Source organism: Phascolarctos cinereus, unplaced genomic scaffold (genome assembly GCF_003287225.1).
Source record: "Phascolarctos cinereus isolate Bilbo 61053 unplaced genomic scaffold, phaCin_HiC Scaffold_2;HRSCAF=192, whole genome shotgun sequence".
Classification (NCBI taxonomy): Eukaryota; Metazoa; Chordata; class Mammalia; order Diprotodontia; family Phascolarctidae; genus Phascolarctos; species Phascolarctos cinereus.
In genome coordinates, this window is record NW_027555625.1 from 208120326 (window position 1) to 208140022 (window position 19697).

The 19697-nt window shown below is 35.6% G+C and overlaps 1 protein-coding gene across 1 annotated transcript in view; it reads left to right on the top strand.

The window, feature by feature from the left end:
* Nucleotides 1-19697, top strand: part of HEATR5B (HEAT repeat containing 5B) — a 132547-nt gene that overhangs the window by 68246 nt on the left and 44604 nt on the right. The window contains 4 exon segments of the mRNA XM_078149770.1: nt 1412-1581; nt 10270-10414; nt 15558-15797; nt 18485-18736. Coding sequence (XP_078005896.1) covers nt 1412-1581; nt 10270-10414; nt 15558-15797; nt 18485-18736 — 807 coding nt within the window.

Below are 19697 nucleotides of genomic sequence, written 5' to 3' on the forward strand. Positions count from 1 at the left end.
ATTTAGGGTTTTATAGCTATTGCATGACACTGGAAATACACAATGTCTATTCAGCATCTTATTTTGAATGTAAGTTGTCTCTAAGTATAAAATGAATCTCAGTTAAATCTTAAGGTGACAACTCTTTGTTAGAGGGGAAGAAATAATTTTTTCATGGAAAAAATTCTGGCTATTGGGAAATAAGTAATCTTGGGGCAGTCATTTTACCACAACCCTGGTTTCTTCATCTGAAAAGCAAGAATATTGATCCTTATATAGACTATAGCTCTGTGACACAGGGCAAATTACTTAGCTGCTTTCAGCCTCAGTTTCTTCACCTATAAAATAGAGCTAACGGTAGTATCTCTCATTGCGTTCTTGTGGAGATCAAATGAAATATATTAAGTACTTTGTAAATCTTAAAGTACTAATATATTTTAGCTATTATAATTGATAAAATGAGAGCTATTTGAAAGAAAAGATGCAAATATACATTGAAAAAAATATGATTAAATATTTCCTTAAAGTTTATATAAGACAGATTGGTAGGATTTGGGGGAATATTTACACCAGTATAGTAATTCTTAGATCCTCCCTCCCATGGATAATGTCAGAATAAATGAATTAATATTTATTAAACATGTATGATTAATAAATGCTTTTGATAATGAAATAGTTTTTCCTCCTCTTTTTCTTTTTTCTTCCTCTTCTTCCTCCTCTTCTTCCTCTTCTTCTCCTTCTCCTTGTCCTTGTCTTTGTCCTTATCTTTCTCTCTTCTTTCTTCTCCTCCCTCTTCTCCTCTTCCATCTCCCTCTCTCTGATCCTGTCCCTCTCTCTTCTTCTCCTTCTCCCTTTACTTGTCCTTTGTCCTCCATTCATCACTCATATCTACATCAGAACAGTATACAAAATTGTAATTTTCCACTTAGGCCATTTCCATCTATAAAACTTTTCTTTATATTAGGCAAATGTTTTAAATGAATTCACTGTTTAGAATGCTTTCTCTAGCATTTTTTGTGGCATATAATGTGATTTCTTTTAATCAATGTCTCTATACACATTCCCTTTAACAGTTGTTGGGAAACTGAATTTAAGGTCAAGATTAATTAGCAGTAGCATTCATTAATTTTACAGGCTATGCTATTGAACGATTTTTGGTGCTCTTTAGATTTTTTTCAGATAGAGTGGTAAAGGGGTTAAAGAATAGTACAATTTTTTCCAGAAGTTAGATCTAAGAGTAGACTTATTAAGCATCTAAACCAACAAATTAAACTTTATCAGAGATATCTTCTACCTTTAAAAAAAATCTGCATTCCCTAGTAAAAATGGTTTGTCAGTTCCTTCATGATAAAATGTAATTCTCTTTAATAATTTTTGTGATAACCTAATAAAAATTGTATTTTTAAAAATTTTCTCTTGTACCTGGGATTAGGGAATGGAGCAACAATCTCGACAATCCGCTCTTCCTGTTTGGTTGGTTGTGCAATCACACAAGACCATTCAGATTCTCTTGTTCAGGCAGCTGCCATCTCTTGCCTTCAACAGCTACATATGTTTGCCCCAAGGCATGTCAATCTGTCTAGTCTGGTTCCTAGCCTTTGTGTAAGTATAAAACACTTTTGATTTACTTGTGTTGGAAGTCCAAAATTGTATTTACTAAGGAAAAAAAATGGTTGATTCTCTTGATTTCTAAATTCTAGCTCTCAGCTGTGGCATATAATCCGTGGGCTCACTCTGGTACTTCTCTCACTTTCTAAACTTGCTTTGCCTTTTAAGAAATGTTTCAGTTAATAGCCCAAATCTCTCTTGACTAAGACTTTTCCTTTCCAGTCTCTGCTACTTCCTAAAACTTTGAGGGATAGTTAGTTGTAACATTCTTTCTTGATAAAGACTGAGAGTCAGGCTTAGAATTTTACAGCTTTCTATTTCTGGTTCTTTGGCAAGCTGATGTCTACTATGTTGTTTTAAATCTTTGCACTGTAAATAGAGCATGCGATATGTTTGAGTGTCCAACATTCTGTTATATATGATATTAAGCAATGACCATGAAATTTATTATACAAAATAACAAAAACTGGTATACTTTTAATTCCATTTCTCAAGTCAAAATTTTAGCTAAAATTTTCTATATGGTTTGGATTTTACACATTTTTATACGTAGTTCAAAATTAGTTGACCACTGAACCTGGTTTAGGAAGATTATTTTGGCAACTGAGATGAATAGATAGAAGAAGGCAAAAATTGGAGGCAGGGAGCCCTGTTAGGATGTTAAAATGGTCTGGAACAGGTGAATGGTGATGAGGGCCTGAAGTAGATTGGGGTCACATTTGTGAAAGAGATTGTTTTGGAAATAGAATCCATAGAAGTTGGGAGCTAATTAGGATAAAGGAAAATGACAAAGAGGAGATAGTCAAAGAGCACTGAAAGATTATAAATTGCCTTTTTGTTGTTGTTTTTCTTTTATTAATAAAATTAATAAATAAATTAAGATTAAATAAGTGGAATGAATTTCATTAATTAATTATTAGTGAAATAAATTAATAAGTAAGTTAATGTTTTTCTTTTATTAACCTTATTAATGATTAGGCTTGCTGGATCTTCTTAAGTTCTTTTAGGATGTTGAACATTTATTATATACCTTCTAAAATAGTCTTTAAATTATTTGAAAGTTTATCTTTGTACTTTTAACCTGTTTACTAGTGGCTTCTTTCCACAGTTGTCACTGACACAGCTGAAAAGAGCTACAAAGGGGAAAAAATATCCAAAAATTTTACTCTTGCCTGTTGTGGTTCTAATTGTCTTTTGCCAATTGCCCAATAAGACATGTGTTCAGTATCATTGTGGATAATGAAAAAGTCTGGCATTAGGCTCTGTAGTACTCATTTTTACCAGTGTTTGATTTTCTCATGGTCATTTACTAGTCAATGCTACACACACACACACACACACACACACACACACACACACACACACACACGCTTTTTTATTCTGACTTTTTTAATGGAACAAATTTTGAATGCATTGAGAGTAGATTATGCTATTAACTACAATGCTTAAGCAATGATGATTATAATAAATGAGCTTAAACCCCATTTCCTGAGTGAATTAATGAGATCATCGCTACAGACATTCTTGTATTCAAATCCTTTCCATTTCCTCTTGGCTATCTGGATCTTTTCCCACTAGATGTAAAGTTCCAATTTGTAAACACACATTCAAATATCATACAGGTGTGATTTGTTGAAGAAACCTATTTTCACCCTCTATTTTTTTTAAATAGTTATGAACTTTTTATCAGAGCGATGCATTATATGACTTGTCTGCCAAATAACTTTGATTAGAATGAAAAGAACTGAGTCAAACAGGGCTTCCTTGTGTTTGGTCCTTTGTCTTTAATCAGTCTGTGTCAGGCAGTAGTAGATGGGTGGTCCAGACTAATGAAGTAGTTAAAATTAGCATTATAACCTAGTGATTTTTCTGACACTCTAGTATTTCCTTTTTTGTTTTCACTTATATTAAACTGATACTTTTGAACATTAATTTGTTCACAAGCTTAACAGTTCATTAACACAGCTTTAATTTAATGGTCACTTGAAACATCATGTTTAATCTCTGAAATGCTACTGAATATTTTGTACTATAATACTTTTTTTGAAAAGGATACCATAGTTTTAGAAAATAAGATTCTTTAATTTCTGCCCAGAACAAATGTTTTACATACTAATGGATTTCAATAAAGTTGTTTTGATCTTGTCAAAATTATTATGTACTTGTGAGGAAAGAAGTTTTCTTTTGTTTAAATCCCCAGATATACTTGACAACTTTTGTAAGAAAACTCTTTTTCTACTTTCCTGTGGAGTAAATAGTTTTCTAATCATTTTTCCCCATTCAATGTAAAATTAAGTTTGCTGAAGTCTTTTGAGTAAAAAAGAGTTTAGCATAATTAGAGAAAAAAAATGTTTTAGAAAAACAATTCCCACTTTGCACATCTGAAATCCTTAAAGTTACCAGACGCCATTCTTAAGTAATACCCACACAAAATCTTTTAGTTTTTGCTAGTCTTGGCTCATATCCAAGTATTGTAATCACTTCCAAAGACATTTTAAAGTTGGTTCTAAACTCATAGTATTGGTAGTAACAACTATTTTACTAAGGTCACTAAAATAAATCTTGAAATTATTAAAGCAATATGTAAAATATTTTAGTACATTCAGAAAATTATATTTCTTAGAATAATAACAATATTTTTCAGCATGATTCTGTTGGCCAGCCAACTTTAAATATTTCTGAATTACAGTTTTGTTTTCAGAAATATTTCCCAGTTCAGGTATCATTAGAATTTATATCTGTGTTGTCCAGCAGGAAATAACTTCTTATTAGGAGTTAAAGTTCATTCTTACTGGTTTCACTAACTGTATTTTAATAGTAAAAGGGCCCCTTTAAAATTAGATACTGAACTAAGCCTAGGCCTTCTGGATAGGAGTCTGAAAGCATATTGGGCATCTATAGATGTGATCTATTGAATGAAGTGTAGTGATAATATAATCTACCTCTAATTTCATTTTAGAAGGAAAATGAGATTTAAAAATCAGAGGAGAAAATAGTGAAATATTTACTCTTGATTGAATTAAACCTAGGGAGATGTTAAACTGATTAATAATTTGTACACGTATCTACACACATACCCCCCATTCCTCTCTCTTCCTACCCCTAAAATAAGTTATGCTTATTTTTGCTGCAAAGGTGGAGTTCAAATGAACTGTTTATATTAAAAGCATGCTAAAAGGCTCTTAGCATTTAATATATTATTATATGCTTAAGTTTTCTGTTCACTGAATATTTAGGGAGTTCCAAACATCCTTTCTATTCTAGGAGCAGGATGGGGAGAGGGTAGAGGAAGATGGGTAAAACAGCTTCCTGATGATGCCCTTGAACCTCCTAACCATTTGCCTTTAGCAGCAGACTTGTTAGTCTACCTAGACTCATATCACAATGGTTAGCATATTCCTGCTGTCTCTTACTTTTCCTTTCCTGTGATACTGAACTGAACTGCAGCTGTCTACTCCATCATTCTCACAACTACTTTCTTACTCCACATTTTCTGCCTCTTCCACTGTGCCCTCTGTATGTCTTTGCTGTAATTAATAAACTTCTTTTGATCTTATACCACTTACTCTCTTGCTTCTAATAATACTATATCCCTGGCCTCCCTTTCCAGTACTGGTGGCATTTTTGCTCATATTATCCAACTCACTGGTTGTGGTGAGGGAGTCTGAATATTCCTTGCTCCCCATTGCTCTTCCAAACTCTCCCTCTCTCACCATCAGTCAGGAAACTGTCCTCCTTTTGCCTTATTCAATCCAAATGTATTAACTAATTAGAATCTGCTAGCAATTATCTACCAATCCTCATGTCATTCTCTCTCCTTTCTTAATGAGTACAGTGCCTGGCTTAATCTTCATTTATATTCTCACTCCTTCCTTCATTCTAGGGGACATCTACAAGCACGTAGATGTTCTCTGAAATACCCTTATTTCTTCCTTGTTCCTCAATCTATTCCACTCCACCTCAATTACCTACACACAGGCACGGCCATACCCTCAATCTTGACATAGTCTTTAGGTGCACCACTCATTTTGGACTCCTTGACTTCTCCATCATTCCCCCAAAAAACTTATCCTGCGGAAACCTCATCATCTTGCAATATCCAATCAACCTTGGTACTTACAACTCATCAGTACCCTTTGCCCCTCTGTTTGGAGGGTAGAGCCATGAATTCTTCAACCTCCATTTGAGGAGGGGTGACAGGACATCTCATTTTCCTCCTGTATGAACTCATTTTGGAAGTCCTTGACTTTTCCACCTAGTACCAGTTATCTCTCTCCATTTTCACTTTTCTCTTGTGGGTTATCTTCCCCCATTAGATTGTAAGCTCCTTGAGAGCTTACGTATTTGTATCCTTAGTACTCAGCAAGAGATAGTGCCAATGCCTGGCATAGTAGGTATGTAACAAATGTTTATTGACTATTGACTGTGTTTGAGAACTCTGAATTTCCTTTATCTGATCATAATCTTTTATCTTTCCTTATACCTCATTCATTCTAGACTTACTCTTTGTGACATTGGCCTTTACCCTTCAGTACTGTCCTTCACTTTCACCCTTGCTTTGTCTGTAGTCTTCTTCCATCCCAGTCTTAACCCCTTGGAGAACCAATTCAATGCTACATCATCTTCTATTCTTGAATCCTTTATTCTTTTGTCTTAACACCAACTGTACCTTGCCAAACCCCAATCTTGAATTACTTATACCATTCACTTCCTCCTTTACTCCTACTGAGTGGAACTAGAAGATTACAAAAACTATGGTTATGGGTCCACTACAGATTTATTATAGATAATCTTACCTGGGCCCTTGCTACAGCTCTTCCTCCTCTCTAATTGATACTCTATCTCACTCACCATAGCACTTATTCCAAGCCATTTCCTTTTTTTAAGCCTTCTTCCAGTCTTTCAGCTGAGGACTTCATCCTTATCTATTATCCATCTGACATCATCCACTTTATATCGTCCTTCCATTCATCTTTGATGATGCCCTTCTGTTTGCCAAGGCTGATCACTATATATATCCTTGATCCCACTCTCTCCAGCTGGAGCCCTCACCATCATTCAGTAAATTCAGTAAACATTTATTAATTCCCACTATGTGCTGGGTACTGTACTAAGTGCTAGGGATGCAAATAAGAAAAAGGAAGACATTTCTTGCCTTCAAGGTGCTCATGATTCAGTGGAGTAAAACAACTCACAAAAGGAAGCTGAAAAGCAGGAGAGTGGTGGGGAGGGAATCAAGGGGTACTGGGGGTTGGGAATTGATGTTTTGTGGAGTGGAAACCAAGCAGAACTGCTGATGGAATGTGGAGAGTTACCTGGAAATGTTTTTTTTTCTTTTTCTGATCTTTAGTCTCTCTCTATCTACCTTTTTCCCCCTGCTTCCAATAAACATGCCCATGTCTCCCCCATCCTTATAACCCTCACTAGATCCTAGATCCTACCATACCTGGTAATCAAGTCAACAACATCTATTACGCATTTACTATGTTCCAGGTACTGTGCTAAGCATTAGAGATACAAATAGAAGCAAAATGAGAGATAGTTCCTGGAAACCCTTAAAGATGTTATATTTTAACGGCAGAAGATATTACATAAAAGGAAGCTGAAAAGTGGGAAGCGGTGAGGAGAGAAGAGAAAATCCCACGTTTGGGGTGCAGCAATCCTGGACAGTGAGGAGCTAGGCCCAAAGAATAATGAAGTAGGGGCAGCTAAGGGGTGCAGTGGATAGAGCACTGGCCCTGAAATCAGGAAGACCTGAGTTCAAATCTGGCCTCAGATCAAACACTTGACACTTACTAGCTGTGTGACCTTGGGCAAGTCACTTAACCCCAACTGCCTTTAAAAAACAAAACAAAGAATAATGAGGTAATGAACCTCCCAGGCCTTTTAAAAAATGGAGGTTCTGGGAGAAAATGGCCAATAATAAGAGTCTAGAGATACATAGAAGTTTTACAGAAAGAGAAGGCTACTAGAGCATGGAGGTGAAGGCAGACTGCTAGTTACCATCCTATGTCTTTCCTTCCTTTCTCAGCCAGATTCCTTGAAAAGGTCATCTACAATTGATGCTTCCATTTCTCCCCTCTCATACTCTCCTGAAACCCTTTGCAATTTGGCTTCTGATCTTCATCACCCAACTGAAACTATTCTTTCCAAATTTATCAATGATCTTTTAATTACCAAAATTAATAGTCTTTCTCTCTTCTCATCCCTCATGACCTCTGTATAGCATTTTACTTTTTTGTCATCCTCCTGGATACTATCTCTTCTCAAGGTTTCTCTTTCTCTTTCTCTCTCTCTCTTTTTCTCTCTCTCACCTTCTCTCTCTCTCCTTCCCTCCATTTCCTTCTCCTTCTCCCCTTCTCCCTTTTTCTCTCTCTCCCTTTAGTTCTTTTCCTATCTATCTCACTGTCTCACTGTTCCCACTCAGTCTCCTTTTCTGGTTCTTCATCCATTCCATGCCCACTAACTGTGAATGTTCCTCAGTGCTCTGTCCTGGGCCCTCTTTTTTTTTTTCTTGCTTTTATCTCACTTGGGGATCTTATCAGATTTTCTGGGTTCATTTAATGACTCTATACAGATGATTTTCAGACCTATTAATCCAGCCCTAGTCTCTGTCTTGAGTTCTAGTCTTGCATCACCAAATGCCTATTGGACATTTGCAACTAGATGCCCCATAGGTATCTGAAACTTAACATATGAGTAATGTGAGTAACTCATCTTTACCCTCAAATCCACCCCTCACCCAAATTTCTTTATTACTGTCAAGGGCCACCACTATCCTTCTAGTCCAACATGTTCAAAACTGGTGTCATCTTCAACTTCTGGTCTCATCTTCAACTTCTCTTTCATGCTTACTCCAACTTCTCTCCTTGACAACTCCAGTTATTTGCCAGATCTTATGATTGCCTTCTTTATATTTCTCCTGTATGTCCCCACTTCAGCACTCACAGAGCCACCACCCTATTTCAGGCCCTCATCACCTTTAGCCTGCACTATTATAATAGACGTAAAAGGCACCAAGGTCATGTACTACATACCAGGCCATTGCCAGTTCTGATTTTTTTCATGCCACTGGACTTCAATGACTCTGGAGAGAGAGTGAATCTGACAACTTTATGCACTCTGCCTCACAAATCCAATTCACACATGAGTCAAGACATCACCCTGTGATGTCATTGGTCCTCTTCAAAAATGAAAGACAAACAACAACAGCTTCCTAATTGGACTCCTTGCCTCTGGTCTTGCCCCTACTCAAGTCCATCCTCCACAGTATTATCAAAGCAACTTTCTTAAAGTACAAATCTGACTGTTCATGCAACTTTACAATTTAGTAATAATGGTTTGCCTGCTATTCCTTACCCATGACAATCTATTTCCTGTCTTCAAGGCTTTATGCTAGCTATTTTCCATGCCTGAAATGTTCTCCCTCCAAGCCTTTGACTCTGGGATTCCCATATACTTTCTTTAAGACTTAGCTCAAATGCTGCCTCATCCATCAGTCCTTTTCCATTCCCCATAGTTGTTAGTGCTTTCCCCTGTAACTTCCATCTACTACGTGTGTATCTGTTGTGTACCTGTATTTCTCTCCCCTTAGAATGTAAGATTATTGAGGACAGGGATTCTTTTTACCACTTTTTTGTATTCCTAGTGCTTAGCATAGTGCCTGGCACATAATAAGTATATAAATGTTCATTGATCGATATCAACCATATTCTCTTTCTGTCTCTGTCTCTCTTTTTCCTGGCTTGTCTTTTTTGCTTTATCTACATGTCATGATTTCTAAAACCCTATCCATATCTATATCTATATCTATATCTATATATATCTACATATATAGATATAGATATATATAGGGATATAGATACAAAATCAAAGTATATTACTATCTTTTACCTCATATTGTTGGGAAATGAGGTTTTCCAAATAACTGAAGTTAATTTTTTTTTTACCTTTAAAGATGAATGAATATTTATCTACCTTCTTAAACACAGCATACTTGCCATAATTTAACAACACTAAGAAGTAGCATGATATAGTGAAAAAGAACACTGGAGTTTGAGTTAGAAAATTTGGGCTCAAGTTCTGACTTTTCCATTTAATGGTTTTGTAATATTGGACAAGGGTTTTTTAACAAGAAGAAATTGGGGCCAGATTATTTTACAGGGTGCTCAGAATTCTTAACATTCTGTGATTCTACTTTATACTCTATTCATCCAGTAATGCTTTAGTTGTTGAGGTGTGTAGATCTGTTGAATCTTCTACTAAATGGTCCTAGGCTGCTTTGATTTTGAGTTTTGCTTTTTATAGGCTTCTTCTTTTTACTTTTTACCTTGTTGTCAGCTGTCATATTTTACTGTTTTTACTGTGTCTGCCTCTGGTAATCCTTGCCCCCAGCTTCATTTGTTGCTTTCTTGATTTAGGAAGGCAAAACTGAGTTTGTGAAATCATGTCTGAAAGATGAGTTAAGACCTTTTAAAGAAGGGCTGAGATTACTGACTAATTGACTTTTCTAAAAGATTTTACTATGTGTAAACAAATTAAGTTATCAAAATGTCATACTGCCAATGGAAGACTAGAGCCTTGTATTTTCTTGTTTGTAAAAGAGCCTTTACTAGGTTGTTAACAAATTTATTTAAATAACTCAGTACCTCTTTAATTCTTCTGATATCACTGTGTTTACAGGTTCATTTATGTAGTTCCCATTTATTACTCAGAAGGGCAGCAGTTGCATGTCTTCGGCAACTTGCACAACGAGAAGCTGCTGAAGTATGTGAATATGCTATGAGTCTTGCCAAAAATGCAGGAGACAAAGAAAGCAGTGGCATCAGTAAGTGAGCCTTGCATTTAATATTCCTTTCCATTGAAGTGTACATATGGATATTTTTGTTATTAGCTAATAGAATTTCAATGTGAAAGTAGAATAAAGCTTTCCCCCCTTTTGGCATGTAAACTCATATATGAACATTAATATTTTAATACAAACATCTTTAAAAATCCATTGTGTGACATGTGCTGTCTCTCTCTTTTTCTCTTTCTCTCTTAAATTTTGCTGCTTTTTAACCAAACATAATAATCTAAATAGTATACTCTGTGTATTCCCTGAAGATTCCTAGAGGAATCTCTGGAATGGATAAATTGATTAATTATTTATCATATAAATAATAAAGATTTTTGAAGATAAAGATAAGGCAAAGGCTTTAAGGTGAGGCTTAGAAGCAACTGAAAGCTTTTGGCTAGTTAATATGCAACTTCAAAATAACTTTCACAGTAACAAAGAAATTCAGTTATGAGTGGGTAAAAAACATCTAGCAATGCTTGCTATATAGCTAAGGAAAGCCTTAGACTTAGCCTGTCCTTTAGTTCCTTATTTTTGTGAAGAGTTCTAATCTAGTTTGGGCCTCAAGAAAAGGATAGCCAGTTTTGGAATACATTTGGAGTCTTTGGTGACATGTAGCAACTTCTATTAGTAAAGCAAGAAGCTAGAGCAAATTCAGAATCTCCTAACTAATCCTAAAGAACAGTATATAAAAATATCAATATTTTCAGTAGAATAAGCAAAAGATGTAATCATCCAATATACCATTAGACTGTCTATATTTTCAAGTGGCACAGTGTATATTATTGTTAGAATGTATAAGTATCACAGTGCTATCTTTTTACTTGAGGGAGAAAATGCTGCATTAGGAGAAGGAAAGTAAATAAGAAATAATAATGATAATAAATAATAGCTAACATTATAGCGCATATTGTGTGCCAGGGACCACGCTAAGCTTTTTTTTTTTTACAAATACTATCTCATTTGATCATTAGAAATTAACTATATTAGAAATAGCTAAATTTAAAGAATCATTAAAAATCTTTTAAAAATAAAGGAATAAATTCAGTTTCAAATTGATAAATACTGAGCACCTTCTATATACAAGGCACTGTGCCAGATATTTTGGGGAATAATGTATAGTTCTTGCCCTCAAGGAACTTGTAGTCTATTATAGAATGTAAGTAAATACCGATGATATAAGGTTAATGTAATAAGTGCCTTAACAGAGATATAAAATGCTGTAACTATTTAAAGAGGGATGAATAATACATAGAGTTGAAGGAGAGTAGAATCAAGAAAGGCTTTGTGGAAGTGATAAAATAGTGAAAGATGTTGGAGAAGGTCATTCCAGGCAGAGGGAGTACATGCAAGATGTGTTTTGGATACATTGAGTAGTCAGGCTTGGCTGGAATGTGAGGTGTGGGAAGGAGAGAAGTTCAAATTCAGACTGGGAAAGTGGGTTGGGGTCAAGTTATACATGGCCTGGAATGATTGGCTAAGGAGCTCATACTTTATTCAGTGGGCAGGGCAGATCCATGGAAGGATTTTAAGCAGGCTTGGCATGATTATTGCTATACTTAAAGATTCAGCAATGCTTAGAATAACTTAAGCTGGGAAGAGAGTGGAGATGCCATTTAGATAACTTATAAAATATTCTAGGTAAGAAATAATGAAGGCCTATACTAGCATGCCAAGATTGAAGCTATTAGTAATGAATGAGATCACTAAAAGAAAGCCAGAAGTGTAATAAACATTCAACTGGAGATGAATAAAAGGATTTCCAAGGAAGACTGAGGGTACAGCTGAGATTAAATAACATGAATTTCTAGTGGAACCTGTTGGCTCAGTTTTATGGCTTTCTTTGTCAAAGCTCCACATCCTAGAAACAAAAGCAGAGAAAATGGATACAATTGGAGATTGGCAAAGTTCAGTGACAGAAAACTAGGAAATGTAGAGTCCTAGCTTAAAGCATAGTTAAAATGGCTTACCTTGGGGTCCAGACTTGTTAAAAGGCAAGTGAAGACAGAAAGCAACTGATGGGACTAAAGAATAAGGTTGAGGGGTTGAGGAACTGAAGGAAGCAGAGAATAGAAGGTTCAGCAGGAGTGGGATAAGGATGATGTTTTTTTAAGTTTTAGTGTTTGAGCGTTCTGAAGCAGTTCTAAGTGATGATAAGATTCACTCTGTTGTTTTGCTTATGGGTGATTGGACTATAGTAGATAAAAAGTATCTACAGAGTTGAGGAATTATGAAATTTGTGAATGGGAATGGATGTCCAAAGATTATTATAAGGGATGGAATGGAGAGAATTATTGATATTTTTTCCTACAAAATTGTCAAAATTTCAACAAAAAAAATTGGCAAAATCACTTATGCACTAGTGAATTGTTTTTTATGGAAAATATGGATACTTGTTGGACCTCTAACTATTCTTGCAGAAAAAGTACACTTGAGGTTGGCTAATTGGCTGTGCCCGAGGAATTGTCATTAATGAATTGCTGATATGGAGGGCCCAAAGATCTGTATTTGGCCCTGTGATTGATACAAATGATTTGAATAGAAATATAGACTGAATACCTATCAAATTTGCAGATGACACAAAGCTGGAAGCCAACCTTATAGATGACAGATTTAGATATAAAAAGATCTCCACAGGCTAGAGTGTGGAGCTGAATTTTATAAGATGAAATTTAATAGGGATAAATAGAAAATCTTTCACTTTGGTTTAAAAAAAAGTCAATTTTACAAGAACAAGATGGGAGAAACATAGCTAGATAACAATTTATCCAAAAGATCTTAGGGCGGAATGAACCCAGTGAGTTAACAATGTAATATAGTAATTCCCCTCCCAGTTACCTTTCCCCCCCAAAAAAAAGATAAGTGATACAATCTTTGACTATATTAAGAGAAGCATACTGATCAGGACTAAGGAGTTCATAGTCCTGCTGTACTCTGCTCTAGTCAGATTATGTTCTGTCCTCAATGCCTCATTTTAAAAAAGAGACATTCATTGATAAGCTGGATCATTGAATAGGGCAGCCATGACATTGAACAGCCTTGAAATCATGCCATATTATGATCAGTTGAAGACACCAAGAATGTTTAGTTTGGAGAAGGGAAGACTTAGGGAGATAAAATATAGCTATCTTCAAATATTTGAGGAGCTGTCATGTGGAAGAAGGATGAGACATATCTGCTTGTCCCTGAAGGGAGGAATTGGAAGCAAAGAGTACGAGTTGCAAAGAGTTAGACTTAGTTTCTTTATAAGAAAAATGTTCCAACATTTTAAGCTGTATAAAAATAAAATGGACTGCCTTGGGAGTCAATGGGTTTCCTTTCACTGGATATGTTGTAGAGATGATTTTTGTTCAGGTATGGATTAGACTAGAATCAAGGGTGGGGAAACCTGTGGCCTCGAGGCCACATGTGGCCCTCTAAGCCCTCAAATGTAGCCCTTTGACTGAATTCAAACTTCACAGAACAAATCCCTTTAATAAAAGGATTTGTTCTATAAAACTTGGGCTCAATCAAAAGGTGGCACCCAATGACCTAGAAGGCTACAGGTTCCCCACCTCTGGACTAGATGTTTTCTAAAGTCTCTTTCCACCCTAAGAGATTTTGATTCTGGTAAGGAAAAAAAAGTGTTGATTTTTAAAATCTTATTTTTAAGGCTGAATGAGCCACAAAGAGATACACACACACACACACACACACACACACACACACACACATTTAGCAAGTGTACATTGAATGAATTTAATTTTTTTCAATCTGTTATACTAAATGTCAACAAATCACAAGTATTTACTAAGCACTTACTATTTGCCAAACACAGTGGTAAGTATTAGGGGTTACAAAGAATGATAAAAACAGCCTTTATCAGGGAGTTTACAGTTTAAATGTGGCAGACAAAATGTAAACAACTACCTGCATACAAGCTATATACAGGAGAAACTGAAGGCAATCTCAGGGGGAAAGTTCTAACATCAAGGGGAATCAAGAAAGTTTTCTTGGTGAAAGTGAGATTTTGGCTGCAATTTGAGGCAAACGAGGAGGCATAAGTGAGGAAATTAGAACATTCTGGGCATGGAGGACAGCAGTAAAAATGTGTGGAGTTGAGAGAGAAGTGTCTTTTACAAGGAAGAGCAAAGAAGGCTGTGTCACTGGATCACAGAATTCATGGAAGGTAGTGATATGAAAGAAGACTAGAAAAGTAGGAGAGGACCAGGTTGTGAAGGGCTTTGAATGCCAAACAGAACATTTTATCTTTGATCCTGGTGGTGATTGAGAGTCATTGAGGTTTATTGAGTAGGAGAATGACATAATTAGACCTGTACTTTATGAAAATCCTTTTGGCAACTAAAAGGAGAATGGGATGGAGTGAGAAAATATTTGAATCAGAGAGACCAATCAGCAGGCTATTGCAATAATCCAGACATGAGATAGTGGGACAGTTCCTTCCTCTAGCCAAGATGTGCCTCATCCTTCTTTCACAGGATAGATCCTCAAATATTTGAAGACTTTATTGGTTTTTTCAGCTGATCATCATATGGCATGATCTGAAGGGGTAATGGCAGTGTCAGATAAAGAGTGACAGAGTCAGAGACGAGAAAGGTGCATGTATGAGAGGTGTTTTGATGGTAGAATCAACAGGATTAACAACAGATTTTATATGGGGGGTACAAGAAAGTGATGAGTCAAAGATTACACCTAAGTTGTGAGCCTGCATGATTGGGAAGATGGTGGTGCCCTTGACAGTAATAGGGAAGAAGGGAGGGTTTGGATTTAGTTTTGGACATGCTGGGTTTAATATGTCTGTAAGACATCAATCTCAAGATTATATTTGTTATATATTTTTATGCTAGGTTTTTTATATGAATTACAATATTTGCTAAAGACCTCATTTATCGTGCTCTGCTCAGGACAACATATAATTCATAAAAAATATGATTCTTAGCTTTATTGTCAAATTAAATTGTTATTTATTTGGAAAAGATGGTAGCCAGAGAGTGTATTTATTTAAATAGATCGAAATTTATTCAAAGACCTGTAGTTGGTTATCCTTTTGTGAATAAAAAGTGTTATCACAATTGTTGCCTAAGAGTTGGGCCACAGATGCTAAACATGTTCTTTTGTGAAAATTATTTTACAGATATGAATCCTTTTGCACCAGGGATCAGTTCTCGCCGTGACATCCATTGTCGACACCAAGGTGTCAATATAACAGAAACTGGCTTGGAAGGGCTTCTTTTTGGAATGCTAGACCGGGAGACTGATCGAAAATTATGTTCTGATATCCATGATACATTAGGACACATGCTTTCATCCCTGGCTGTAGACAAACTTTCACATTGGCTAATGCTTTGTAAGGATGTTCTGGCAGCTTCCAGTGGTGTGTATTAAATGAGTGTATTTTATTAGAACTAGCCTTATTTAGAATTTCCTTGTTTGATTGGATGATTATATAAAATACATTTACAAGTATGAAGTTATAAGTTAATTGTCTATGAACTTGGAACCTGGAAATCTCTGTTGTGTATATGTACTAATTTTTAAGTAAACTAATTTTGAATAGTAAACTTTATTTTAAATTTATTAATGATTCTTTGGTATTTTTTTACATAGCTATCACTTAGTGTCTTCTTCCCATGGAAAGTTCTCTTATAACAAAGAAATACAGTTAAGAAAAACAAATTAACACATCGACTGCATCTGATAATATGTTTCGTATTCTGTAACTGTAGTCTACTGCCTCTGTTCTGAGAAGAGGGAAATCATATCTGTTGGCCTTTACAGTGATCTGAATTCTGATGCCTTTTAGAATTTTCCTTTCCATTTTTGTGGTCATTCTGTATATTTTTCTCTTATTTCTATCTTCTTTACTAGTAAATTAATTTTCCTACTTTTCCTGATATCTGACCACGTCACTCTCCTACACAATAAACTCCAGCAGTTACTTGTTATTTCCAGATTCATATTTAAAGTCTTCTGTTTAACATTTAAAGCTTTTCATAACCTGACTCCTCCCCATCTTTCCAGTCTTTATATGCATTCTTCCCTCTTTCCTCTCCACAATGCATCCATAATGGCCTACTGTTTCTCCAACACTGACACTCAGTCTCCTCTCTGGAACTTTGCTTTGGCTGTCCCCCATGCTTGGAATATTCTATATCCTCTGACTCTTAGAATTTCTAGTTTTCTTCAAGAATCAGCTCACTTGTGACCTTCTATAGGAAGTTCCCTCAGTTGTAAGAGCCTTAATGTTTAAGGTTGTCTTCCACTTACTGTGAATGTATCTTTTTATATTCATGTTGTCTTCCCCATTAGAATGTAAGCTTCTCAAGGAGAGAAAATATCTTTGCTTTTCTTTGTACCTTAGCACTTAAAAAAGCTTTTGGCACATAGTAAGTCCTTAACATACTGACTGACTACCAGCAATAAACTTCATTATTTTTTAAACAAAACAAAGGAAGGATGCAACATGTTTTCTTCTTCTTTTGACATTTTTGACATTATAGTTTTTCAGAGAGAATTTAGTTTGCATTCATATTTATTGTATTAGAAAACACCAATTTTTTTCTAAACCATCTTTTTTATTAGCAATGTTAATATTCTTTCCTTCTTTGACTTCAATTACACTTCTTTTTTCCAGTTAATCTCTTACCTGTCTTACTGCTCCTTTTCAGTCTTCTTTGCTGGTTCGTCATCTGGCTTCAGTCCTCTAGGTATAGGTATTCCTAAACATGCCCTTTTTCATCTCCAAATCCCCCCTACCTCCACACACACCCTTTCTCTTGGTGAGCTCATTAGCTCCAATGAGTTCAATGATCATATCTTGATAAATACTACTAAATCTCTACAGCTGGCTTTAATAGCGCTCCTAAATTCCAGTTCCACATCACCAACTGCCTATAGGATGTTTTCACCTGAATGTCCTATTAATATTGTAAAATCCAGTTGTTCAAAATAGAACTTGCCTTTCTTCTACCTAAACTGGCCTTTCATCCAAGTGCCCATTTTTCTTTCTTTCTTTTTTTTAAAGGCAATTGGGGTTAAATTACTTGTCCAGGGTCACATAGCTAGTTAGTGTCAAGTGTTTAGTCTGAGGCTGAATTTGAACTCAAGTTCTCCTGACTTCAGGCCTGATGCTCTATCTACAGTGCCACCTAGCTGTCCCTGTCCTTTTTTCTGTAGAAGATACTATCTTCCCCATCACAAGAGGTCTTCAAACAAAGGTTAAATGACTATTTTACAGGATAGATGCAAAGATGATTTGTTATTTACGTATAAGTGGTATTAGATGGCTGCTAGGACTTACTTTTTGAAATCTGAGATTCTATTATCTTTGTGACCTTGGGATCATGCTTGATTGTTTATACTCTATTATACCTTACTTCCAGTTAGTTGGCAATTCTTGTTGATTCTACCTGCATAGTAACTCCTACATTAGTCTCTTTTTCTATATTCATATAATCCAGAACCAACAGCTTCTAAATGGCTTCCCTGATCCTCATATCAACCTCTGAAGAATCCATCTTCCGCTTAGCTGATTGAATAATTTTCCTAAGCCATAGGTCACTGCTCATCAGTCACATCTTGTTATTTCTAGGATAGAATAAAAATTCCTTCACTAGGAATTTAAAACCTTCTACAGTCTTATTTCACTTTATTTTTCTAGCCTTATCACTGTCCTTATTGCACCCTATATTTCAAACAAGCTGTTGCATGGATTGAATATCTTATCCCTTACCTCTTTGTAGTCTTTCACCCACCACTAAAATTTAGTTTTTCCTTACCTCTGCCTTTTGGAATCTTTATCTTCCTCAAATTCTCAGCAGAAATCCTACCTCTTTGTTAAAGCCTTTCCTGAAGCCCTCAATTAATGCTTCCTCTTTCCTCAAATCACCTTGTCTTCATTTATCTGTGTACGTGTAGTATTCTTGCTATATAATGAAAGCTTCCTAAGGACTGGGGGTTTTGTTTATATCTTTGTACCTAACATAGTGCCTTGCACATAGGTGCTTAGTAAGTGTGGTTGAGTCAACTTGCCTTAGACCTCTGTGCTTCTGTGCCTTACAGATATGAGTACTACAACTCCTTTAAGTGGTGGAAAGGATGAAGAATCTGAAAAGAAAGATGAGATGGATGATGACACTATGTTTACCACATTAGGTGAAGAGGATAAATCAAAGCCTTCTGTAGCTCCTCGCTGGGCTACTCGGGTGTTTGCTGCTGACTGCTTGTGTCGAGTCATCATGTTGTGTGAGAATGCAGACCCTGCTCACTTTGATCTTGCTTTGGCACGTTCAGCCAAAGTGAGAAATCCTGCAAGTAAATACAGAACTTTTTTTTTTGTAAACATTACTTTTTTTTTTTTACCAAAAGTCTTTTATTGATTCAGTGTATTTTATTGATAATTAAAATTTTTTAGAGCTATTCATTTCAAGATACTGTTGTGTTCCCTTGCCTCCTACCTAAGTTTCATTTCTTATCCATATAACATCTTACTTTGCCATACTCATGTTAAATAGTGTATGTTTATATGACATCTTATAGTTTACAAAATGGTTCTATCTTCATTATTTCATTACTGACCACAACCTTTTGAAATGGTAATTAGTATAGGTATTATTACAAGAAAACTAAGACTCAAGAATGCTAAGTGTTTTTCCCCCAACAAGTGACAGAGCTTGGATTCAAATCCTGATCTTCTGACTCCAAGTCTAGTGTTCTTTCTACTATACTTGAAAAATAATATGAACAATGGGGCTCACATATTCAAAAGTAAGAATAGATTTTTTTTACTACTTTGTCATAAGAATAAGGGGAACAGCAGCGCTTTAGGTTATTAATATGTCACCCAATTTTATCTGTAATAATCCTTAGTATAAAGAAAAAATTTGCTATAGCATGGCCTTTTCAGGGTGAAGGGATCATTTACAGACTGAGCCATAGAGAATGTCAAAACTCATAATACAATATGAAGTGTGCAAGAAACTAAAACCATAAAATTTTAGAAAATAGTGTAGGTATTGTGATATATAAATAGAAAGGTAAAAACTTACAAGTAACAGAACATCTATCTACTTTCTTTCTGATAAGATTTTGAGTAGGGTTCTCTTTGATCAGCTATTGCAAGACATGGTCAGACATGTCCTCTCACTGTCAAACTGTATCATCAGACCACATCTTACAGCTCAGATAATTTTTACAAGGAGCCTTAATTCTGCCTGTCATTTGCCATTAGTCTATTTGGAATTTTTCACACTGTTGGCAGAACCAGATTCTGGTA